The 27,455-nt window shown below is 37.7% G+C and overlaps 1 protein-coding gene across 2 annotated transcripts in view; it reads right to left on the reverse strand.

Moving 5' to 3' along the window:
* The window catches only part of IFT57 (intraflagellar transport 57), a 73,920-nt gene that overhangs the window by 19,746 nt on the left and 26,719 nt on the right, over nt 1–27,455 (reverse strand). For both annotated transcript variants that reach the window (XM_010838557.1, XM_010838556.1), the window contains exon 6: nt 12,515–12,637. In XM_010838557.1, coding sequence (XP_010836859.1) covers nt 12,515–12,637 — 123 coding nt within the window. The remainder of the gene's footprint in view (nt 1–12,514; nt 12,638–27,455) is intronic.

Genomic DNA, 27,455 nt, shown 5'->3' on the forward strand with positions numbered 1-27,455 from the left:
GATGTTCTTTAGTTAGAGCTGATTGTAATCTCTAAAGCAAAAACTGTTTCAACTTGTGATAAAGGAAACCTTTCGGGATCCAGTTGAAACATTTATCACACTCAGGGTAAATAGGAAGGAAAGCATCATCAACCAAGTTTAAACACAGAATATCCTGAATGTTCAGCCACAAGCAGCTAAAAATCATTTCCAGGTGCCTAAGGATGGCTAGATTTTCCTTCGCCCCTTTGTAGTATTTTCAAATGCATAATTATGCCTAGTATACTTTGCTATGACCCTGTCCATGACCCACAAGCTACAAAGAAAAAAAAAATACAGCTGACCTTGAGAATACAATTTAAAGTCCACTAAATGACACCATTTTTTAAAAACAATACAAAAATCCAAAACAGTACTCTCTTTCGTGTAGTCTCCCTTAAAGAAAGTGTGCCTGTAAAAAAGTTCATCAGTGAATATTTCCTTTCATTCTCTGAGACAACCTGCAGTTGAGTAATCACACTGGCTGCTCTAAAAATGTATGTGTGTCTAGTTAATTTAGGCCGTTTATTTTGATAGCATTCACCTCTTTTTGATTATAGCAGGTGTTTCAAGGATAAATTTGCTGAAAATTGTATTTTGTTTAAACAACAGCAGCATGTACATTTATGGCCTTACTATATTAAAAGGCATTTATTGTCTGGCAGCAATAGATACAATTACAAACATTTGTGACAGTAATTGGAGCTATTACTCCTGCATGGAGCCTCATGGAGATCAACTTATTGCTACCTGTATTTACATGTATTACTGGTAATTGCAAAATTTGGTGCCTTATTTTTTAAAAATTTTGTGAATATTTTTCAACAAAAGGTCTACCAGAAAATCTGTAAGAATTACAACTGTAGTTTCTCCATTATTCAAATAACAGGCAGAATCACATCTTCTGACAAATATGTATGTAAAATGTATTCCTGTATCATAGCTCACAGACTGTTCAAGATGGATTTAGAAAACGCAGAGGAATCAGATCAAACTACCAACATCCTGGATCATAGAAAAAGCAAGAGAATTCTAGAAAAACATCTATTTCTGCTTCATTGATTGATTACACTAAAACCTTTGACTGTGGATAACAATAAATGGTGGGAAATTCTTAAAGAGATGGGAATACCAGGCCACCTGACCTGCCCCCTGAGAAATCTGTATGCAGGTCAAGAAGCAACAGTCAGAACCGGACATGGGACAACAGACTGGTTCCAAATTGGGAGAGGAGTATATCAAGGCTGTATACTGTAACCCTGCTTATTTAATGTATATGCAGAGTACATCATGCGAAATGCCAGGCTGGATGAAGCACAAGCTGGAATCACAATTTCCAGGAGAAATATCAATAACCTCAGATATGCAGATGACACCGTCCTTTTGGCAGAAAGCAAAGAGGAACTGAGGAGCCTCTTGAAAGTGAAAGAGGGGAGTGAAAAAGCTGACTTAAAACTAAACATTCAAAAAACTAAGATGATGGCATCCAGTACCATCATTTGAGGCAAATAGATGGGGAAGCAATGTAAACAGTGACAGACTTTATTTTCTTGGGCTCCAAAATCACTGCAGATGGTGGCTGCAGCCATGAAATTAAAAGACGTGTGCTCCTTGGAAGAAAAGCTATGACCAACCTAGACAGCATATTAAAAAGCAGAGATATTACTTTGCCGACAAATGTCTGTATAGTTAAAGCTATGGTTTTTCTAGTAGTCATGTACGGATGTGAGAGTTGGACCATAAAGCTAAGCCCCGAGGAATTGATGCTTTTCAACTGTGGTGCTGGAGAAAACTCTTGAGAGTCCCTTGGACTGCAAGGAGATCAAATCAGTCAATCCTAAAGGAAATCAGCCTGGAATATTCATTGGAAGGACTGATGCTGAAGCTAAAACACCAATACTTTGGCCACTGATGTGAAGAACTGATTCCTTAAAAAAGACTGTGATGCTGGGAAAGACTGAAGGCAGGAGAATGGGCCGACAGAGGATGAGATGGTTGGATGGCATCACCAACTCAATGGACATGAGCTTAAGCAAGTTTGGGAAGCCTGGCATTATGCAGTCCATGGGGTCGCAGAGTCGGACATGACTGAGCGACTGAACTGGACTGAGCTGAGCCCACAGAATATATAATACATTTTTGCTCATGTTTACAAGGATCCTTTCTAAATGTTGAGCTTTAAGCCAACTTTTTCACTCTCTTTCACTTTCATCAAGAGGCTCTTTAGTTCTTCACTTTCTGCCATAAGGGTGGCGTCATCTGCATATCTGAGGTTATTCATATTTCTCCCGGCAATCTTGATTTTAGCTTGTGCTTCTTCCAGCCCAGTGTTTCTCATGATGTACTCTGCATAGAAGTTAAATAAGCAGGGTGACAATATACAGCCTTGATGTACTTCTTTTCCTATTTGGAACCAGTCTATTGTTCCATGTCCAGTTCTAACTGTTGCTTCCTGACCGGCATACAGGTTTCTCAAGAGACAGGTCAGGTGGTCTGGTATTCCCATTTCTTTCAGAATTTTCCACAGTTTATGGTGATCCACACAGTCAAAGGCTTTGGCATAGTCAATAAGCAGAAATAGGTATTTTTCTGGAACTCTCTTGCTTTTTCGATGATCCACTGGATGTTAGCAATTTGATCTGCGGTTCCTCTGCCTTTTCTAAAACCAGCTTGAACATCTGGAAGTTCATGGTTCATGTAGTGCTGAAGCCTGGCTTGGAGAATTTTGAGCATTACTTTACTAGCGTGGGAGATGAGTGCAATTGTGCGGTAGTTTGAGCATTCTTTGGCAGTGCCTTTCTTTGGGACTGGAATGAAAACTGACCTTTTCAGTCCTGTGGCCACTGCTGAGTTTTCCAAATTTGCTGGCATATTAAGTGTAGCACTTTTACAGCATCACCTTTCAGGATTTGAAATAGCTCAACTGGAATTCCATCACCTCCACTAGCTTTGTTCATAGTGATGCTTTCTAAGGCCCACTTGACTTCAGATTCCAGGATGTCTAGCTCCAGGTGAGTGTGAGTGATCACACCATTGTGATTATCCGGGTCATGAAGATCTTTTTTGTACAGTTCTTCTGTGTATTCTTGCCACCTCTTCTTAATATCTTCTGCTTCTGTTAGGTCCATACCATTTCTGTCCTTTATCGAGTCCATCTTTGCATGAAATATTCCCCTGGTATCTCTAATTTTCTTGAAGAGATCTCTAGTCTTTCCCATTCTATTGTTTTCCTCTATTTATTTGCATTGATCACTGAAGAAGGCTTTCATATCTCTCCTTGCTATTCTTTGAAACTCTGTTTCCGAATGGGTATATCTTTCCTTTTTTCCTTTGCTTTTTGCTTCTCTTTTTTTCACAGCTATTTGTAAGGCCTCCTCAGATGACCATTTTGCTTTTCTGCATTTCTTTTTGTTGGAAATGGTCTTGATCCCTGTCTCCTGTACAATGTCATGAACCTCTGTCCATAGTTCACCAGGCAGTCTGTCTATCAGATCTAGTCCCTTAAATCTATTTCTCACTTCCACTGTATAGTCATAAGGGATTTGATCTAGGTCATATCTGAATGGTCTAGTGGTTTTCCCTACTTTCTTCAATTTATGTCTGAATTTGGCAATGAGGAGTTCATGATCTGAGCCACAGTCAGCTCCTGGTCTTGTTTTTGCTGACTTTATAGAACTCTATCTGCAAAAATATAATCAATCTGATTTCGGTTTTGACCATCTGATGATGTCCATGTGTAGAGTCTTCTCTTGTGTTGTTGGAAGATGGTGTTTGCTATGACCAGTGCGTTCTCTTTGCAGAACTCTATTAGCCTTTGCCCTGCTTCATTCTGTACTCCAAGGCCAAATTTGCCTGTTACTCCAGGTGTTTCTTGACTTCCTACTTTTGCATTCCAGTCCCCTATAATGAAAAGCACATCATTTTTGGGTGTTAGTTCTAGAAGGTCTTGTAGGTCTTCATAGAACTGTTCAACTTCAGCTTCTTCAGTGTTACTGGTCAGAGCATAGACGTGGATTACTGTGATATTGAAAAAGTTGGCTTAAAGCTCAACATTCAGAAAACTAAGATCATGGCATCCGGTCCCATTACTTCATGGCAAATAGATGGGGAAACAGTGGAAACAGTGGCTGACTTTATTTTTTTCATCTCCAAAATCACTGCAGATGGTGATTCCAGCCATGAAATTAAAAGACGCTTACTGCTTGGAAGGAAAGTTACAACCAATCTAGATAGCATATTAAAAAGCAGACATTATTTTGTCAACAAAGGTCCGTCTAGTCAAGGCTATGGTTTTTCCAGTGGTCACGTATGGATGTGAGAGTTGGACTATAAAGAAAGCTGAGCATCAAAGAATTGACGCTTTTGAACTGTGGTGTTGGAGAAGACTCTTGAGAGCCCCTTGGACTGCAAGGAGATCCAACCAGTCCATCATAAAGGAGATCAGCCTGGGTGTTTATTGGAAGAACTGATGTTGAAGGTGATACTCCAATACTTGGCCACCTGATGCCAAGAGCTGACTCATTTGAGAAGCCCCTGATGCTGGGAAAGATTGAGGGCAGGAGAAGAAGGGGACGATAGAGGATGAGATGGTTGGATGGCATCACTGACTCAATGGACACGAGTTTGGGTGGACTCTAGGTGTTGGTGATGGACAGGGAGGCCTGGCGTGCTGCAATTCATGCGGTCGCAAAGAGTTGGACACGACTGAATGACTGAACTGAACTGAACAAGGATCCTATCAATATAGCCTATCCAGCAACCAGAGTACAAGTCTTAAGAAATGCTCTTTATTCCAGAACTGTAATAATTGATAAATCCGTATAGGTAAGAAATATTTAGAAAGCTAAATTTTATTAACACTCTTCAACACACTGATGGCAGAAGATCAAAGCAAGTTGACCTTCCACTGCTTTGGAATGGAAAAAGTACCCTCTATTGCTTCCAGGTACAGATTTGTCTACAAGACTACAAAGAGAAAGCCTAGCATTGTACACTTCTGCAGGATTTGGCTTATAATACGAAGAGACTTAGAAATAATACAGCAATTCTGTGGTCCCTTCAGGTTCATTTAAATGGAATTCCACCTCCTGATTAATGCAGGCCTCTCTATTGCTTTTACGTTTTAGCTAGCACAGTGACTGGAGAGCCCAAGGGCTCAAGACTATTGTAATGATTCTACCCTTAGCACAAAGACTTCCTGAAAGGTTTCTTGCTGTGAATTACCGAAGGCAACATCTGTATGGTTTGTTTACATTAAAACAAAATCCAATTGCTTAGAGTTGAAATTTAAAGTTTAAGGTTCTTTTTACAAGTGCACCCTGACAAAGCCGGACTCTGAAGAACAAGTAAGGATGTAAAAAAGCAGTTCAGTGAATCAAAGGCTTGAAATAATTAGAAACACATGCTGCAGTACTACCTAAGCTTTAAGTAAAAAATCATCTCTTTATCTGAATTCCTTGTAATGAACCTGAAGATTTACATAATGACTAAAGACATTTTGGTAGAAAGAAGGGGTACCTAGCCAATTATCTTTTAAAGCAACAAAGCAGGAAACATTTAATTATAATTTGGAAAAAAGTCTATTTAAGTCATTAATCAAAATTCTAATTACAATATTCATAGGGCATTAAAGCACGATAGAACATTTGCTCACTGCATTAAATACCTAATATTAAATCATTCTAATATACAATCTTTTAGGAATAAATACTGCATAATTGAAAAAAAAGAATCTGTGTAAGGTTTAGTTGAAAACTGATTTCACACTTGCTGCTCTTCCTTATTTGTGAAATAAATATTATTAATGATTACTTGGATTCTACGTAAAAACCCTTGACTTGAAAAAAATCATTCTCCTGATAAAGATTAATAAGATTGATCATTTTAAGAAGATACTTCCCTTTGATTCAATGACTCAAGTTGAGAAACTGAACATACAAATGGACAACAGATAATAGCCAGACCATTACTCAAAATAGAATTCTGACCCACAGTCTGTGGCCACTACTTCAGGAAGCCAAGCCACAACCTGTGTACAAGTGACCAAAATGGTCAGCACTTAATAACTGTCGGCTTCTCCGATTTTTGGCCCCCGCTGCCACCCCATTTCTAATGTAGGCCCAATCAGACAAAGCCAAATATCCTCCCCCAACCGATCACTAGAGGCCCTGTTTCTAGTGACCCTGCCTCCAAATTTCCAGTCACATCTGAACATTTGAAGCCTTTCCTTTTTTGTACTATAATTCTTTTAAATATTCCTGCATGCCTTAAATTCTCTGCCAAATGCAAGTGGTGGTGGCTGATTCCTTGCTATAGTAAGCTCTGAATAAATAGACTTGCTCTCATTTAGGTGGGCTCTGTTTATTTTCATAAAGTCAAATAAAGGCTTGCTTTTCTATAGTAAAAAGAAAACTAAAAAAAGAATAATTCTCCTTAAGAAATGGCATTAAGTATTTCCTTAGCAATCAAAATTAATCAAAAATACAGAAAGTGAAATCTATATGAATATGCATGCAATTTTCTATTTTCCCAGAAATAGAGGACATGCAGTATTCTTTGGCATCTCAGCTTCAATTATTTTATTATTCAACGCAACAACTGTCAACTGATTCACTATGGCAAAAATCATCACAATACTGTAAAGTAATTATCCACCAATTAAAATAAATAAATACATTGTAAAAAAAAGTTTAAAAATTGCTATCATAGAAATTAAAATATTTCGATCAAGTAGGAAATATTATCCTTCAATAATCATCATAAAGTAACCTGGAGAAGAGCCCCTCACACAGTTAAAAACAGATAACAGCAGTTACAACCCATAGGCTTTTCTGACTGTACATTCTTGCATCAATAAGTAATTATGTAAGATTTCTAATTTCATTTTCTATTTAATCATCATTGGCTTTCTGTTCTCCATGTTTTCTCTTTCAACTGGATTTTCTTATTCAACAACCACTTGTTCTCTAAAATGACTCACTAGCCAATCCAATTCCAGCTAGTGGATTGTGTTCTCAGATCTTATGGTCCTTAGGCTTGCCCATACCCTAACCACTAGCTCTTGTGTGACACTGCCCTGTCATTTCTCCACCCAGATCTTAGACCTCCTGGTTTGATCCTAACCTGCTAAACTTGGCCAAGCCATCTTGCTACCTGGTGCTTAGCTGGAGAGCGATGGTAACCTTCTAGCACTACAGACAATCATCTAAAGTTATGCTTTATAATTTTTAAGAATATGTGGAAATACATGATGAAATGTTAGGTGAAAAAAAGAGGTATAATTTCAACACTATACACAAAAAGCACACAGCAACATGTATTAAGTGATTCTTCTGGCACCATTCTAAGTGCTTTAGATATGTTAATTCACTTAATACTTTTAATAACTTAAGGTAGGGTTTATAATCGGAGAAGGCAATGGCAACCCACTCCAGTACTCTTGCCTGGAAAATCCCATGGACACAGGAGCCTGGCAGGCTGCAGTCCATGGGGTCGTGAAGAGTCGGACACGACTGAGTGACTTCACTTTCACTTTTTACTTTCATGCATTGGAGAAGGAAATGGCAACCCACTCCAGTGTTCTTGCCTGGAGAATCCCAGGGATGGCGGAGCCTGGTGGGCTGCTGTCTGTGGGGTCGAGTGGAGTTGGACACGACTGAAGTGACTTAGTAGTAGTAGTAGAGGGTTTATAATGAATTCCATTTTACAGACGAGGAAACTGAGGCATAGAGTGGTTAAATAACCTACCCACAGGGTCCAACCGCTAATAAGTTTTAGAGTCAAGATTATTATTCAAGCATCCTGGATTCAGAATTTGTGCTTTTAAACCAGTGTGATATATAGTCATTAATTGAATAGGTAAGAACCCAGGTTGGAGGCTCAAATATCGTGTCTGTCACTTACTGCTGCTGCTGCTAAGTCGCTTCAGTCATGTCCGACTCTGTGCGACCCCATAGACGGCAGCCCACCAGGCTCCCCTGTCCCTGGGATTCTCCAGGCAAGAACACTGGAGTGGGTTGCCATTCCCTTCTCCAATGCATGAAAGTGAAAAGTGAAAGTGAAGTTGCTCAGTCGTATCCAATTCTTCGCAACCCCATGGACTGCAGCCCACCAGGCTCCTCCATCCATAGGATTCTCCAGGCAAGAGTACTGGAGTGGGGTGCCATTGCCTTCTCCACTGTCACTTACTAGGCAGAGGCAAATAACTTCTCCTTGTTTCAGTTTCCTCATCTGTATTAAAAGGTACCTGCATATCATAGGGCAGTGGACAGGATTAAATGAGTTAACAGATGTGAAGTGCTAAGAACAGCACGTGGCACAAAGCAAACACTGAAGAAATATCATTTACTACTATTATTTTCATCATATTATATATACCTTTACTAGGGAAAAACTAGAAATATTTATTACAAAAATAATATGTATATGAATCTAACTATATCCTATTAAAAAATATAAGGCTGACAGTAATCAATATTCCTTAAATGATGGAAGCATTAGTGCAGACATTTTGTAAACTCCTCCTGAACACTGATACAGCCACAAAGAGGGCTATGATAGAACACAATAATATTACAAAACAATGCTGTAACATAAAAATAATCAATATTTATTAGGCAATAACTATGTGTCAGATACTGTTCTTGGTGCTTTACAACAACTCCACGAGGTGAGTAACATAATTAGTCCCTTTTTAGAGATAAGGAAAAGAGGAACAGAGAGGTACAGTAGCTTGCCCTGGATCACACAGATATTAAGTGGTAGAAATATGAATTTCAGGTGCCCATGGAAGGTGTGTGAGATAGGCTCCATCGTCCCTGGGTCTTTATAACTGCCACAGTTTTATTAAGTTTCTGAAACTTTGTTCAATAAAACAGGATTTGATGGTGGGACTAAATGTGTTCTCCCTAGCTTCTAATTCACAGCACACTGCTTGCCTCCTCTCCCCCTGAAATATTATTTCTGTATTACTTATATAATTAAAAATAAAACTTTATTTTAAAAAGACTCAAGAGATTAGGATAATTCTTGAGCAGTTACAGATTTAAGTCTAGTCTGAGTATAATCACAGATGTTTGCTCTTAAAGTTTTACATTCCATCCAAGTAGGTGTGCAACAGTTGTGGGCACTTATTATTGGATCTAATAAAGAACAATGGTGGCTTAGTGGCTAAGTCATGTCCAACTCTTGTGACCCCATGGACTGTAGCCTGCTAGGCTCCTCTGTCCATGGGATACTCCAGACAAGAATACTGGAATGGGTTGTCATTTCCTTCTCCAGGGAATCTTCCTGACCCAGCAACTGAAACTGGGTCTCCTGCATTGCAGGCAGATTCTTTATCGACTGAACTACCAGAGAAGCCCAATAAAGAATAAAAAATAAAAAACACAGCAGAAAGGAAAGATTAGAGAAATAAAGAGGAAAAAAAGAACAATAAGATGTAGAGTTGCAGACTAATAGTTGTAGATAATTTTATTAGGTGGCACTGACATCTACTCTAGCTTAAGTGTCCTCAGACTGTCCTTTTAAGGAACTGATGCCCTAGCCTTACGCACTTGGCCCTAAATGAAGCATTAACTAGGGCTGAACGACCCAGATTTGGCTGAATTTATTGACTCTCTTGGCAGAACTTCTGACTGTGTCTTCAGACATATTTTTCCAAGTTGAGGTAGATCTGAGACGGATATACAGCTACTCTAGAAGTAATCACCAGGAGCAGTCTCTGTATCTAGCTCTAAAAAGGGAAACCGCTCATACAGTCCATTCAAGCCAGCATATGACAAAATCTTTTATCTTCAGCTGTGGAATATATTATTTGTAGTTTTGGCAACATATTTATTTCCCAATTGTAATTTGTTTAAGCTAATATTAAAATTTATTTGCTTTTTTTGGGAACTGGCAATAGTAACAAGTAGTGCCAGAAACAAGGATAAGCTAGCCTTGCAATAAAAACCTGATTACAAGATGACTCATATACAAAATAAAATATTGGTGTATGACAGGATCTCATCAAGCATACAGACTGTCATATGCAAAAAGAACAGAAAAGATTTACTTTTTTTGCAGTTGTGAAGCATACAAGGAATAAACTGAACTTGTAAGAAAAAAAGCAAAACAAATGCTTGATCTGGTGCCAAATAAATATGCAACTTTTTTTACTTATAACACCAGGTCATTTTAAAGAAATTTATAATGGCTTTAAATAATGGAAACTCTGCATTACTTATCTCCTACATCTCTATGCTACTTAAAACTTAATCTAACAGTGATCAGTAAAACACATTGATCTGAAAGTAATTAATTTCTCACCACCCACCGCCAAACATGAAGTTGAAATCTTAAGAGGTCCTAAACAGCCTGCAGATGAGCAAAAGGTTATTGTTTTGTCCAAAAATAAAGGGGAGGTTTTGGTTTTAGTGGAGTCAGGAGTTGAGGAAGAAGGGGATCTACCATGATGCTGGAGTCAACCTCTCCTGAAGAAGGAGGATAATGAGTCCGTGAGAAACCACATATATTACCAGATTACTTTACTTCTGAGACATGAAAAACATTTCTCTATTCATTAGCACCTTACTTTCTCAAATCAATGTATAATTTTATTTTTCTTAAGTGAGCTGAATAAAGAATTGACCTTAAAGCTGCAATTCCCATTTGCTACAGCTGAAATACTTAGGGGAAAAAAAGGGTTTATGAACTAACTACTGGACACAAAGACCAAATTATCTAGAGAAGAATTCAGAAAAAGCAATCAAACATGATTTTACATCAGTATGTTTTACCACAAAAATCTAACTCAAAATGATAATTCACATATTCTAAAAAAAGTACCAACCCCCCTAAAAACTTTATCTGACATTTTTGAGTATTGCCTGTAACAGGGATTGTATAGTTAATTTAACACAATATATCCTCATAAGGTCAAGGCTGGTAATGAATGGCATGAGACTCAGTTCAACTCTGAACTAGTTAATTCTTCCCCGATTTTGTAAGAATCCAGGATTTTGATTACTGCTATACTGGTTTATAAAACCGTACAGGTTAGCAGTTACATTTATATTCTCTCATTTTTTTATTCAATTACTTCTATTATATGGTGATCAAGACCATTAGTGTGGTCCTATTATTATCCTATCAAACATCCTATTGTGAGATGTTTGATTTCAAGAGTTTACTTACCTTGAAAGTAAACAAATTAAACTTGTTTACTCATGGAACTAAAATGTGCTTGAGAGCTCCCAACTACACAATTATTTTAACATGTTCTAATTACAGTCACAATAGTAGTGATCTTTAATTTTATGAAGAGAATTTGTTCTGACAAAACTAAAAAGTGAGAAATTACATTTTAAGAAAAAGTTACATTTTTGCAAATTATGACTTTCAGCAGAGATCAAATCAGGAAAGAAATTCTTATTAATATGTATTTATATATAAGATATATAAGCAGGAATTTACCCCCGATGTATGCAAATAATAACTGTCCTCCATAATGACTGGGTAAATATATGGTAAACAGGGCTGCAGGATTTGCCATCTACTCTAGAGAAAGCTTGTTCCACAGCCCTTCACACTCTCGGAAGATCTCTGAGGTCCTTATTTTAAGACTGCCCTAGGAGTGGACTGGCCCTAGGCCCCGTCTTACCTTCTCCAGGATTCAACTCTACAAGCCCAAATCCAGACAATCTAGTATGAATTAGCTTCCCAGAAACTGAGAACAGCAGTCTTTGCAAGGCTTCTACTTTGAGGATAGACACACAACCACATTTGCAGAATGACAAGTTTCCCTGGAACCTTGTTCCATAATTCTGGAGCTTGTCTCAGGTTCCAAAGATGAAAATCCTTTCTTTTTTATTTTTTTTTTAACCTAGATGTCTCTCTAGCTCTTTTTAGAGATTACTATATAGTATTGTCTAAAGAATAGGATTGTCTAGTCACTTATTAGCTTGTTCTGAAGTTCTTACTCATAAATTGTAGGTAAAAAAGCAGAAACTTTATTAAATGGGCTGGTTCATTTGGCCTTATCTTCAAATATATTTTGCATATGGTTTCTTGACTATTTTCTTAATATTTAACTTTTAGTCACGTGTACTGAGTAGATTATGTAAGGTAACTTCCAGGACGTCTTCTGTTTTGCCATCCAGCAGAGATCTAAAACCACTTTTAACTCTACTCAGTTAGTATACAGTCACAGAATTCCAATTTCATTCACTATTCACCTAGACAAAATATGACTGCCAAGAAAATATATCAAAATATATTGAGAAAATACACCTTACTCCCAGGGAAACGTGATATATTCCAAATCATTTTAAAGATATATTCCTTGATTTGTGGACCATATAATGTTATATATTCATTCAACAACAGTTTACTAAATCTCTACTAAAACACTGGAAACTGAATCCCTTCTTAAATCATTTGTATAAGTGGGAGTACCTTTGATCCTAAATGGCCATATAAAAATCTATCTGACCAAAATGTGTTCTCTCTTCTATACCTTATTGTCAGTCCTGATCGTGACTTTCAGTTGTGGTAGTACACGTTCTACTTCCAGACTCCATTCCGCAGCATCTGTTGTAGATTCCAAAATATCTTCTTGTTTGGCAGACTCGTTCATATCCTAAGAAAGGAAAGATATCACAGGATTGAGAGTTTATAAAAAGAAATGGTAAAATTTTGAGGCATTTTAGCAGCACTGCACAATTTATATCAAGCACGGTAGTGTTAAAATTATAGCAGCAGAAGAAATTCTTTTCTGTCCTCCTATCCATGTTGAAAGAAGATAATGCACCAAGCTGGTAGAATAGCAAAATAAGTATTTAGAATTATAAAGAAGCAAATTTGTGATGTAACTATTTTTTTTTACAAAGAATAAGGCTTCTGAGATATCAGAGTGAACTCAATAGGAATACTGTCAAATGGACAAGCCATTTAGGTATGTTAATAACAGTTGAAAAGATACAAACACTCACATGTTTGGTAAGAAAACACTGTCTTAGATTGAACTCACTGTACTGAAATACAAACCCCAAATCTGAAAAACAAGATAAAATTCCAGAAGCAAAGGGCACTTGATTTACAAATTTTATATTTATAAGGTGATATTTTGGTTAGGTTAAACCATAATAAGCTTAAAAATGTGATTTAATGCAGACCTATTTGAACTCAAATAGGGTCAACTTTCTGCATTTGATTTCTGCTGTTGAGTAATAAGATCATTCATGCCTGTTTTCAAATCAGAAAAGGAAAACTTTTCCTCCCCATTTTATTAGCCCTATACACTTCAGCATTAAGTGTGTATGGATCTGAAAACATACAGAACATAAAAACTAATGATTTAAAGATAAAGCTTATAGTCAAATCTATGGTTTTTCCAGTAGTCATGTACGGATGTGAGAGTTGGATCATAACGAAGGCTGAGCGCTGAAGAATTGATGCTTTCAAATTGTGGTGTTGGAGAAGACTCTTGAGAGTCCCCTGGACAGCAAGGAGATCAAATCAGTCAATGCAAAAGGAAATTAGTTCTGAATATTTATTGGAAGAACTGATGGTGAAGTTGATGCTCCAATACTTTGGCCACCTGATGTGTAGAGCCAACTTATTGGAAAAGATCCTGATACTGGGAAAGACTGAGGGCGGGAGCAGAAGGAGGGACAGAGGATGAGATAGTTGGATGGCATCACTGACTCAATGGACATGAGTTAGAGCAAACTCCGGGAGATGGTGAAGGATGGGGAAGCCTGGCATGCTGCAAGTCATGGGGTCAGAAAAAATCAGACATGACTGAGTGACTGAACAACAACAAAACATAAAGCTTAATATGTTAATTTTGGTAGTATTTTTCCTTTTATGCTCCCTTGAAAAATTATTTTAAAAGTAAGGAAAAATGTTAATGTAGAAAAAAAGAAACTTGAGGGACATAAACAGCCAAATACAATGTATAGACCTTCTATGGATTCTAATTTAAATAATCTGTAAAAGGATGTTTTTGAGACAATCAGGGAAATTGGAATGTGGGAGTATTAGATTATATTAAGGAATTATTATTAATTTTATAGGTATGATAATGGCATGGTGGATATGTTTTAAAAAAGACTTATAAATTAGAGATAAGTGCTAAAATAAATATTTTATTCAACAAGTGAATTGATGTAATGTCTGAAATTTACTTTAAAATACTATGGGGCAAAGAAAAAAAGAGGCAGGGGCTTCAAAGGAAACACAATCAACCAAATGTTAACTGTTAAACTGGGTGCTACTGCCTAAGGGTTCATTATCTCATTCTAATTGTGTATATGTTTGAAATTTCCCAAAATACAACATTTAAAAGACAAGACTATATAAACAACCTCATGGTGAAATTACACTCAATGTGAATTTATGTCACTAAAAGATATTTTTATCCAGTCTAACACCAAGTATAAGAATAACCTTATATCGGGATTTGATTTTATGGGGAGCTTGAGGTCTTTAGGGGCTTTGAACTCACTCCTGATTGAGTCTCTAGGGTACTGCTAACATGAGAAAGCCTCTCTCCCTCTCCTACCTCCCAGTTCATATCAGCAAGTTCGAAATAGGCTAAGAACCTTAAAAGGAGCATATACTGCTTTTTGTTCAGAAAGTCTGGGGGCTATACAGTTCTAACCATGCAGTTAGAGGATGGGTAACTAATATATGCTTTTTCACTTCACAATATGTGGTCTGAATTTATTCAGTTACATTCTATTTTTAAAAAACCCAGAAAGTATGAAAAAATACAGGTATTACATTAAGAAAAGTAAAATGTGGAAACTCTAACTGAAAAATGTTCAAGATCCTATTTTAAACATTAAAGTGCTCATTTAAATATAGAAACATTGTATTATATTGAGCACCTAATATAATGCTATATATCTGTAAAAACCAAACCCAAGGTAGCACCAAAACTGGGGAGTGGCGGTGTATTCACAAAACAGACATGTGTGAAGTTATATAAGGATGTATGTGACGGCATGAGAAGAGATACTGGATCTCTCAGGGGAAACGTAAAGCCACAGGAAATGTTCTCAGTCATGTAACTCAACACAGATACTCATTAACATTCATATACTTGCACAATTACTGGCACATTCCAGTTCCCCTCCCTGGCTCTAGGAAGCCCAATTCTGACCAACTCATTGTCTGTAACAAACAGGGTGAGGTCTTATGAGGATGAGGGTGAGGGTAGGAGGGTGGATGCACTGCCAGTGGGATATGAGCCCTGACATCTGGGGCTTGTGTATGGTATATACACAGGCTTGCTCCTGCCAGGATTACGAGGCCCCCACGTCCCAACCCTGCAGAGCCAGGCTGAGTCAAAAAGGGACATGTCCTCTGAAGCAGCAGTTTTTCTATGATTCTTAATAGATGTTCTAATCAGTGATTTAAAAATCAGTTGCTTTACAGACCCACTGTCTAAGTGAACTGAAATTGGTATTCTTGATGAAATACCCGAGCCATTGCTCCCCAAGACTATCCTCTCATCCCCATGCCCCCTTCCTCCTTTCCTTACAAGGAGGGTGGAGCCCAGAATCACCAAAGCCATCCACATTCCCACTTTCTTCAGGCCTGAACATAGGATTATTCAAGTCGTGCATAACATACGTAAAATTTTTACTCAAGGAAGGGCACATTTTTCTGATTTTCACAAAGGCAAATGGGTTAGCATCGGCCCTGTCTGAATCAGACTCAGAATCCAAGAGTTAACAGAATACATGAAGATCAAACACCACATCAAGATAGTCCAGTGCATGAGCTACTATTTATTTTACACTGGGCCCTTCAGTAAGCTGCATTTACCCTTTTTAGCTTATTATTTGGTTCTGGTAAGCAATGATTTGCTAACTCCTACTCCCAATATCCTGAAGTGATTTAATATAGTAGCTTGAAAGTTTTCACTCAGTCCTAGGCTATAGTTAATATACTTGGGGAAATAACCTAGGTTCCTAAATGAAAAAAAGGCAAAAAAAAAAAAAAAAAAGCACATTAGATTTGGTAGAGTAGCATTAACGTATTCAAACTATACAGTCTCTTTCTACTTCCATCTTTGCACATATGTTTCATAGCTTTGTTCCTCACTCAAAATTTCCTAATGCCTAATAAGTGGATACATTCACTGAGCAAGCCCTACATATGAAGTATAAATCATTTTAACCATGCCTTGGTTATAATACTTTGAGAAAATCTTTCCTTTCTAATTGTTTCTCTGATAACAAATGGTATTTTATGTGAAGCTATTAGTAAAGAGAAATAAACTGCTGTTTCCACTTAATCAAAATTTTATATCATCATGACGAAGTCCCTCTCTGAAACAATATTAACTAAGATAAAGGATGCCTCTTGGGAAATTGCATTTTCTAGTTAATGTTGCTGAAGAAACAATTAGAAGCTCAATAATACATAGACTATCCTGAAGTCTCATTTATAATTAATTAATTTACCAATAAGCTATCTGTTAAGCTTCTACAACATGCAAGGTAAGAATCCAGGCACTGTGCTTAGTATGGGATGACAGAAGGATTTAATTCCTGCCTGTAAAGAGTTCATAGCCTATTAGAAAGCACCTGAGGCTAGTTAATGCAGGTAATAATTGGTCCTAAGAAAGAGAAACTGATGAGAACTGACCCTAAGACTGCCAAAGGAAGAAATGAAGATAACAGTCTAAGCCATCCCATAATGTAACCTTGATGCATATCACCCAAGGTCAGTTCAAGGATCAAATATGCAATGGTACTAGCCTGCTCTGAATCCTATTCCATAAAGTAGTCTCCCCTTTGCCCAGGAAATGTGAATGGCATAGTTTAGCATCTGAAGAAATACTATGTTCTCTGTGTGTGCATTTATGTACACACACACACAAATATATACAAGTAGATGTGGTTTTGGTCATATGATGATAGAGAGGTAATAAGGAAAGGCCCTGCATATCAGAAAGGGAGATCACATGAGGGTAAATAAAGCTATTGGATGGGTAGACCCGAGAGTGAAGCTCAAGGCTCAGGCACCCTTGAGAACACATTTCTGATAACAGATACCTCAGGTCAGACACCACAGAGAGATCACAAGTTCAGACTGGAGCCTGCTGGGAGGATCTAGATCATGAAGGCCTGGGCAGAAACTGGACTCACCGACTTCCAGGTGAAAATGGGAGATGAAGGGAGATTTAGAAGATCCCAACACATAACTAGTAGTCAAACAAGAGCATGGGGAGGTGCTTAAGCCTGCAACTGCTGCTGCTACTGCTGCTAAGTTACTTCAGTCGTGTCCGACTCTGTGTGACCCCATAGATGGCAGCCCACCAGGCTCCCCCGTCCCTGGGATTCTCCAGGCAAGAACACTGGAGTGGGTTTCCATTTCCTTCTCCAATGCATGAAAGTGAAAAGTGAAAGTGAAGTCGCTCAGTCGTGTCCAACCCTCAGCCACACCATGGACTGCAGCCTACCAGGCTCCTCCGTCCATGGGATTTTCCAGGCAAGAGTACTGGAGTGGGGCACCATTGCCTTCTCCGGCAACTACGAAGCCCAAATCCCTGCCTCTCAGGAAGATCAGACACCACTGTCAGAATGGATTTCAGATACGGGGAATGCTAACATTTACTGGCTGTAACTATTAAGTTACATAGTCTCTTATTGTACTATGCTGTAATACAACAATGCCTTAAAAGCAGAGAAATCTGGACTGACTGATCCCACACTAAACAATCCCAGATAACTATAAGTTTTGCTTTCTAATGTCTGCTTTTAAATTGTTCCTAGAGCTGTGTTTATTATGATGATGCCAGTGGTCACCTGTGGCTGTCTTCCTGCTTGTCTGTAGCACCTCTCCCTTCTCCTAAGCTGCTGTGGATTTAGAAACCTACTAACCAACCTTGTTAGAATTTGGGCAACGTTGGGCTTCTCAGGTGGTGCAGTGGTAAAGAATCCACCTGCCAATGCAGAAGACTCAAGAGACCTGGGTTTGATCCTTGGGTCAGGAAGATCCCCTAGAGAAGGAAATGACAACCCACTCCAGTATTCTTGCCTGGGAAATCCCATGGACAGAAGAGCCTGGTGGGCTACAGTCCTTGGGGTTGCAGAGTTGGACATGACTGAGTGACTGAGCACAAGAATACAAGAGAAAAAAGTGAGCATTCAGGGATGAAGGGTAGTGAGGTTAGGACTCTTCACAGAAAAATTTTAAATGAAGTGTTTATTCTTATTTTGGTTGTTCAGGGGTCTTTTTTGAATTCTGCCTCATTTGCCGCATTTCCAAGATAGGCTAGATGGCCAAAAGGCTAATAGAGTATATATAGTATTACTATGGATTAAACAGGGTTTCTCCTAAGGGTATCTAGTGCCCTTCTTTCCCATCTATCAATAAAGTTAGAGAAAGGGGTAAATAAGTTATTGATATTTCAATCAGAGTATTTCCTCAAAATCTAATGATTTTAACAAATTATATTTAAGGCAGAGATAAAACCATTCATGTCGCTACAAGTCAATTCTTCTTCATGATTAAAGAAGCACAAAATGTGAATCTAATTCATTATTTTCTTTCCAAATTAGGTTTTACATGATTTAACACTATATTACTGTGAAGAAAAATGTTTAATACCATACAAAAAGTATCTTCAAATTTGCTCTGAATAACCAAATTAAACCCTGGCTAATCTATCAAAAGAAATAGACGGTAGCCTCCATCTTGAAATATATGAAGTTCACAAAAGTTTTAAGTTCAATTTTAAGACTATCAAAAGAAATTTTATTGAGTTATAATGTGAACCAAGACTTGAACAAATTTTGTTCCCATATACCCAAAAGGGTAAAAAGAAAGCTCCCCAAATTAACACAAAATAAATTTAATTTTCCAATAAAAGATCTGAAATTGTTTTTGAGTGAGAATTTAACCTCCAATATTATTTCTGTTTAACACATCAAACTACCTTTGCTACTTTAACTACTTTAGCTACACTGGTATACTAAGTGCTAAGATAAAATCATTTCCATAGACTTTTTATTTTCTCAAACTAAAACCAAAGAAAGTAACACAGGAAGTGCGTCTGGAGGAAATAATGTAGACATTATACTTGGTGTTGCAGAGTATGTAAAATAAGTCTAACTTTTTATGGTATAAACATCTGTAAGGCTTCTTTTCTTTGAGATGGCAACAACATGGATATATCAGTGCCCCAATACTAGGTGTTGCAGAGTATGCAAAATAAGTCTAACTTTTTATGGCAGGAATTTCTATAAGGTTTCTTTTGAGACTGCAACCACATGGATATACCAGCACTCAAATACATTTGAAGAGCTCAATTCAAACCTACTGAGAGGAATACTAAAATCCAATTAATTGTCAAGATTAAATATTCCCAGGACTCAGGGAATTAAGTTGTCTTAAGAATCACCACAGTATGACGTAAATGTTAAGACAATGAGTCAGGCATCCCATCTCTGGTCAAATTCCACCTTCATCACTTACTAGCTGCTAGTCATTAAATCTCAGGGTCCCCATCTGTAAAATGGAAGTAATAATTGTACCCTCTCCACATTGAAAGTGTTGTTATGGGGATTAAATTAAATGATGCATTTGAAAGGCTTTCATAATACTTGATACATAATAAGCCCCCAATATATGTTAGTAATTATAATTACCATCACCATTATTATATGCCAAGCATGGTATTAGACGCTTTTACACATAGGTTAAATGCCCAGTAATAAGACCATGAATCAAAGGAGCCTTATTCCCATTTTTCTGAATAAGAAAAATGAGGTAGAGAGTAGTTACGCAATTTTCCCAATGTCACATCATTAGTAAGTGGCAGGGCCCAGGCAAGGTCACCCTAGAGCACAAGCTCTGAAGCACCTTACTATATGGCTATCAATCCTTTGTCATATAAGTTACAACTATATTTGCCCAGTTTCTTACTTGTCTTTTAACTTTATGGTATTTCCCATCCCTCCATATATAAGGTTTTAATTTTTATGCATTTAGATTTATCAGTACTCTTCCTTTATGGTTTTTAGTTTTCTCGCCATGCTTTATCATGCCTATTTCAACCCATGAATATTACACTTGCCACTCATATCTTAGGCCTCATCAGTTTTTAATTTGTTGATCCATATGAGGTTTATTTGGGTGTAAGATATGAGGGAGGAATCCATCTTTTTTCTCGAAATGAACAGCTTGTTATCATCACCATTTAATTGAATCTCTGATTGATTTGCATTTCTTCATATACTAATATAACCATATATGTGGATTATTTTTTAACTCTGTACTACTTCAGTAATCTATTTTTGCATCAGTATAATTTTTTTCAGACTTATAAAAAATCACACAAATAGCATTAAAAATTCACATATACCCCTCATCCAGATTCACTAAATGTTAGCATCTCACTTGACGTCAGGGCAATTATGTGTAAAGGGATACAATGTTTATATCTAGGTGCTGAGATCTGAAGAAATTTTTAATTTTTTCTTTGTATTCTTTTGGGCTTTCATTTAAAAGAAACAAGGAATATATTTTACCTTTAAAAAGAATATAAAGTTTTTTCAATAAAAACAAGTAAAAATGTAAGTTTGATTAACTTCCAAACACTAGCTGGTACAGGGGTGGTAAATGCTTTAGGAGTCTGAATAACAGAGAGAAGCGCATTTTAATGGCAATGGTGAAATTTAAGTTTAACTTTACAAGGATGTTTGGGATGTAAACAGGCAGAAGAGGCAAGTCAAGCATTTACATAGGCAGGAAAGCATCATAAGCCAAATATGAAATATGGAATGAACATAGCTTGTGAAGATCATATGAGATGAGAGACTAGGAGATTAAAAAGCTAAATATTGGGAAGCAAAAGAAAATTGAATATATCGTGAAGACCTCAGAGGCCAGGCTGAGGAATGTGAATTTTGTCCTCTAAGCCAGAGGACAAAGAAAAGTTACAAACAAGGTAAAATAATTTAATCTAACAAATCTTTATTTACTACCTACTAAATACCAGGTACTGTTCTACTCCAGGGATAGTGAATAAAATGATAAAAAAATCCTCATAAAAGAATATTTTAGTTTTGTTTTATGAAAATTTATAGCTTGTAGATCTGTGAATCATAGGATTAAATGGAGCTGGGGTGATAAGGAAAGGTATCACTAAGGAGGCAGGATTTGAGCTGAACCTTAAACATTGAAGGGTCAGGTAGACAGATGACGGGAAGGCATTTTAGGTAAGAGACAAAAGAGGATGAGATAAGAGCAGATATACTCATGAGGTTACCTTGAAACCTCATGAGTCTACCTGGAAAAGTTATCCCAGCAAAAGAAAATAAAGTTGGCTATATGGACAGTTGTCAAATTGCTAGGGGTTTTGAAAGCCAGACCAAAAATGTATTGCTTTGTTATCTGTCTAAACTTAGCTGTAGGCAATGAAAACCCAACAAAAGTTATTGGATTCAGAATGATCTGGCAAGTCATGTTTGGGGTAGTAACGTCAAAGAGTAAGAGGAAATTCTAGTGGTCCAGTGGTTAGGACTCCATGCTTTCACTGTCGAGGGCCCAGGTTCAGTCCCTGATCAGGGAACTACGATCCCACAACATGGGAAAAAAAAAGATTGAGGAATAAGAGGAAAAATATTTCAGCAAAGGGTGGAGATGGGGAAGGTGAATATGAGAGGGATTTCAAAGGCACCATCTACAGGTCTTAGTAACTAACTACATGTCCTGGATGAAAATGAATCAGTTGTCAGATATTCAAAGCACTAACACTCTGAGGGGTAGATGGGTGCAGGTGAGGGTTTTTAAGAATATAGGGTTATAGAAGAGCGAACATTCCGGGTACACATCTAATGTACTGAATTTTATAATAAATTACATGCTATTAGTGTTGACTAAGGAAGTAAAACCCATCCATTCATAAAATGACTGCTTTCAAATGATTCCTAGAAAAGATCCTAAAATTACAATACTTTTCATTAGATTCCCCTTAGTCATCTCTATAGAGGAGATCCTATGCGACAGCAGACTGAGTCCAATGGGCCTTCAGTAATAATCCAGCGACAGATAACAAAATTAAAGCCATGCTATCACCAGAGCTTCCTAATTTACATCAAAATGTAATCTTCCTTATAACTTACATGCTATATAAGCTTCTTACTCAAAAATATTCATGGTGGTCTAGAAATTTGTATTGTGAGACTGGGGCTTTTTTCTATTCTCCTATAACACCTAAGAATGTTTATAACTAATTACAATCTCTAAGAGAGGTGAAAATTATACAAAATAAGAAATTCATCAAACATACACTCTCTGCCAGCACCATGCTAGGTGTGGTCCCCAAGTTCTATTAATCTTAAAACAACCCTGGGTTGAATTATGTCCCCACCTAAAGATAAGAAATTGAGTTAGAGAGAGGATAAATCATGGCCACGTGGTCAGGATTTTCTATCTAAGGCTGCTTTTCCACTGTAGCACTGGCCTTGAAGGTATGGACTCAGAGTTGGAAAAGACCTTGAAAAGTCCTTGCTTCCTCACAATAAAACCAGGATGAAGATGAGGATCTTTCCTATTTCAAATGTGGATTCAAAAGCAACGCTAAAGATCAAGCAAAACTCTCTTTTAAACCCAGCAAGAACTGCCATTTGAGTTTCCTCTGAGCAGTGAGGGGTGCAGCTTTTTTCTCTAACCTACATTTCCTATTCACCTCCAGATGTGAAACTGCTGGGGTGGTACGGGTTAGTTAACAGAGAAATAAAAGCATTTGCTCAGCCATAACGCGTTCCATCACACTCAAAACATGTGGCGTTTTAATTGTTTCTTCTGTGAAGTACCAATGATAGAGCACAGGCACAGCACAGAGAGGAGAACTCACCCCCATTGTTTTAGGAAAGGAGAAGAAAGAACATTTTCCTCAAGCAGGAATCAGAACCAGGGATAAACTATGGGGCATGTCATGTTGTAGCATGGTATATTTTCCCTCGTATTACTCAGAAAGACACTTTGTTGAACAGTAAAGTGTAAACCATATGTAAAGTGAAGAAAATGTAAAGTATTTAAGCTATTAATCAAAGTAGATCTATCTTCTTTCCCTTTTTTATTACAATATTGCAGACTTGCCACAGTGACACCCTAAACTACAACTGAAATGATTTTTATCCTAAGCCCAGAGCTTTACTTCCTTACAGCTTTTGCCTTTTAAGCTAAAAATTTTCTCATTCTTGCTACAATGAATTTTTTGCTAAGTAATTAAAAACCAATTGTGTTTAAACCTTTTCAGAGAGTTGGTTTTGTGCTGTATAACTTAGGATTTGGTTTCTAAAACTTTAAATTTAGCATCTCAAGGAAGAATGGTGTCTATGGCACGTTTGAAAAAAATGTTTTGAAATGAAGTGATGGGCATTTAAAAATAGAATTCAGAGAGTGTGCAGCTTCCCTCCCATTTTTTTTTTTTTGCTGGGGGAGAAGAATGAGACATCTGCATTATGCTGCCAGATCGCTACTGCTGGGATTCTGTTGAGCTATAGAATGGAGAGGTTTTTCAGAGACCACTCATAATTACAGCCTAGTTACCATGAACATGCAGGCACTTTCCAATCAGCATGCTCAAATTTCAAATGGTAATAACCAGAACACCTGCCGAACACCTTGCTTCTTTCCCTGCTCCCACTCCTCACATCTTTGAACATTCTACCACATCACTAACCCTCACAGGCCCTGACCAACTGTCAGAGCTTCATTCCCCACTAGTGTCCCCCACTCCATGGCCAATCTCACAGATGCTTTTAACTCAATTTCAGACTTGGAAAACATTTGGAAACCAGAGGGACTAAGAGAATGTGGAACTCTTGGGGGCTAGCATTTTTTTTTTCTAAGAAAAAATCCAAAATTTAGACAAATAGCCTGCAAATCAAACTCTGGAAAAATAAAGCAATTCCTTACTAGTTTCAGGAATTGTTTTCTTGCACAGTATGGGCATAAACCTCTGCGATGTTGCAGGTTTGGCTTCAGACCACTTCAATAAAGTGAATACCACAATAAAGCAAATCACACAACTGTTTCCGTTTCCCAGTACACATAAGAGATATGTTTACAATACACTGTAGTCTGTTAAGTGTGCAACAGCATTATGTCTAAAAAATAATGTACATGCTTTAATTAAAAAAGATTTTATCAATAAAAATGCTGTCATCTGAGCCTTTAGCAAGTTATAGCGGTAACATCAAGATCATTGATTAAAAAAAAAAGATCACTGATCACAAATTGCCATAACAAATATAATAATTATGGAAAAGCTTGAAACATTTCTAGAATTATCAAAATATGACACAGAGACCAAGTGAGAAAATACTGTTGGAAAAATAACACCAGCAGACTTGCTCAATGCAGGGTTGCCACAAATCTTTGATTTGTTAAAAAAAAAAAAAAAGGCAGTATCTGCAAAATGCAGTATCTGCAAAGCACAATAAAGTGAAGTATCACAAGATGAGGTATACCTGTGTTATTGGTAAAACTATAATGCGTTAAGAGACTAGAGGAGGAAATCAGAGCAAAAAATGGCTTCAAAGTATATTTTTTAAACCTCAAAGTAGATAACTATTCTGAAAAACACCTGCTTCCACACAAGCCAATGCCATCACCGCAAGCATTCATGATTGATAGGAAGCACCATTTTCTTAGAACCCCGATTTCAGTGTTCATGAAATGCTGCTGCCGCATCATGCTCTGATTAGGCAGACATTGCAAAGTTTAGTCAATGGGCATATAGCATCTCTTTACAACTTCTTCAAATTAGCAGTTATAGGCTTCAGCTATTTAGTAGGAGTAAGGACGCTGGACCTCTTGGATTTCTTTCAAGGAAGGACTTGGGCTCAGCTGGGCAGCAAGTGGCTTTCCTGCTGTCAGCTCCCTCGGGCTCTGTCCTACATGCAGAGCTACCAATCCTGGGGGTTGCCTCCTTCCCAGGGCAGCCTGCCTCCAGAGACCAAGCCCAGCAGGCAGCACTTCTCCACAGCTTCTCAGCAGGCTGGCCAAGGCTTTATCAGGCCTAACTCACAGTTCCGTCCACCCTCAGCCCAATACCGCTTTCTCATCCTGTCTTTTCACCATGAACGTCTTGCATCCCAAACTGTCTCAGTGTCTACTTCCAGAGAACACAATCTACAGCGTATATCTGTTTCATTTGCCTTCTCTCTTGTTCCTACCACAAGTCTCAGGAAAATGCTCATGTAGAGCCAGCTTCTTGAGTTACCACCATCCTTAAAAGCAAACTTCTCAGGGTCTAGACTATGCTTTATTAAATGAACGAAAGGAATATAAGTAGATTTCTCCCTGCACGATCCTACATGGTACATAGAAGAGAACCCAATTATTGCTGAGAGATTCTCTTCTCTATGAAGATTAAACTCTACTTTCTCATAAAATTATAAATATAAAATAGCACCCATTCACATGTGTTTTCATTCAATATTATTCAATATCAAGCATGTTCTACACAACAGGCACAGGTAGGTGAAAAAGCAGTTTAAAAAGTTTCTGCTCTAGAGGAGTTTGAGTTCTACTGGTTGAGACAGACCATAAACAAATCAGATGAGTGTGATGCTAGAGCCTGTGAAGAACCATAAAGCTGGGGGAGGAGACAGAGAATGACTGGAGAAGCATCTAATGTTTCAAAACCACAGGTAGAGGGGACTGCTGTAGCCACATGCTGCTGGGCTGGCACAGTCACGTATACATTAGGAAATCAATTTCCTAGACAGAATCCACCATTCTTATTCTAGCGACGAATTCATCGCATCAACTTGAGTGACATAATATTTCTTCTGCATTGTGAGCCCACCTGCTTCATGAAACATAAAATCTTAAATCTGTGTTACTAACTATACAGCAGCTCTGTCTTAGGGAAAGAGCAGCCTGAGCCACTGAAAGCTCTAGTCAGATACAGCTGTCTCAGGCAGATGGCTGTAGTGGGCAACATCATAAACTTGCCAGATTTTTTAAAATATGAAAGGGTTTTCTGCCTCATTAGTACTTCATGGCTGACCATCCACAAACACCTGGTGTTCAGACTTTCTCCTCTTGTGAAAACACAACCATATAGTCTTAGCTCAAAAAAAGTACAGGTTATATATGAATACTATCGACCAAAGGAGCTAATACTTAGATCATTTATAAAGTCACTGGTAGAGCAAAAACCCATCCTTACACAGTTTAATGGAGGTGGAAAATTGAAATTAGGACCAATCAGGACTTAGAGTCATGGTAGAGGCAAGTTAAATTACTTTGCTCCTTCCCAATACTCAAACTACGTAGTCTAGAGAGAATCACAGGTGGCCTGCACAGGCTTCTATTTACACCATCAATATAAGAATGAATAGTACAAACAACAAATTCTTTATAAGAATAACCGTGTATGCAACTCTCCTTTTGTTTTTTCTTCACACTTTAGAACTCTGTCATCACATCTTCATCACAAGAACACCAAGCACCAAAGCATCCTTGCTTAAGTTAGGAATCTATGCCATTGAACTCTTTGTTATAAGGTAAAGGAGAAAAAGCAATAGACTTGGGAGTTTGAAGAAACTGAGCTAAAATTAAGGCACTGCAATTTATTTGCTTTTTAAAAGATTAAACTGTCTCAAGGTTAGAAATTTCAGTTTTTGTATCTGTAAAAGGCAGAGGAACCAGAGACCAAGTTGCCAGCATCTGCTGGATCATCGAAAAAGCAAGAGAGTTCCAGAAAAACATCTATTTCTGCCTTATTGACTATGCCAAAGCCTTTGACTGTGTGGATCACAATAAACTGTGGAAAATTCTGAAAGAGATGGGAATACCATACCCCCTGACCTGCCTCATGAGAAATTTGTATGCAGGTCAGGAAGCAACAGTTAGAACTGGACATGGAACAACAGACTGGTTCCAAATAGGAAAAGGAGTATGTCAAGGCTGTATATTGTCACCCTGCTTATTTAACTTATATGCAGAGTACATCATGAGAAACACCGGGCTGGAAGAAGCACAAGCTGGAATCAAGATTGCTAGGAGAAATATCAATAACCTCAGATATGCAGATGACACCACCCTTATGGCAGAAAGTGAAGAGGAACTAAAAAGCCTCTTGATGAAGGTAAAAGAGGAGAGTGAAAAAGTTGGCTTAAAGCTCAACATTCAGAAAACGAAGATCATGGCATCTGGTCCCATCACTTCATGGCAAATAGATGGGGAAACAGTGGAAACAGTGTCAGACTTTATTTTTTGGGGGCTCCAAAATCACTGCAGATGGTGACTGCAGCCATGAAATTAAAAGACGCTTACTCCTTGGAAGGAAAGTTATGACCAACCTAGATAGCATATTGAAAAGCAGAGACATTACTTTGCCAACAAAGGTCCGTCTAGTCAAGGCTATGGTTTTTCCTGTGGTCATGTATGGATGTGAGAATTGGACCATAAAG

This window comes from Bison bison, unplaced genomic scaffold, assembly GCF_000754665.1.
Source record: "Bison bison bison isolate TAMUID 2011002044 unplaced genomic scaffold, Bison_UMD1.0 scf7180017864098, whole genome shotgun sequence".
In the NCBI taxonomy this organism is placed as follows: Eukaryota; Metazoa; Chordata; class Mammalia; order Artiodactyla; family Bovidae; genus Bison; species Bison bison.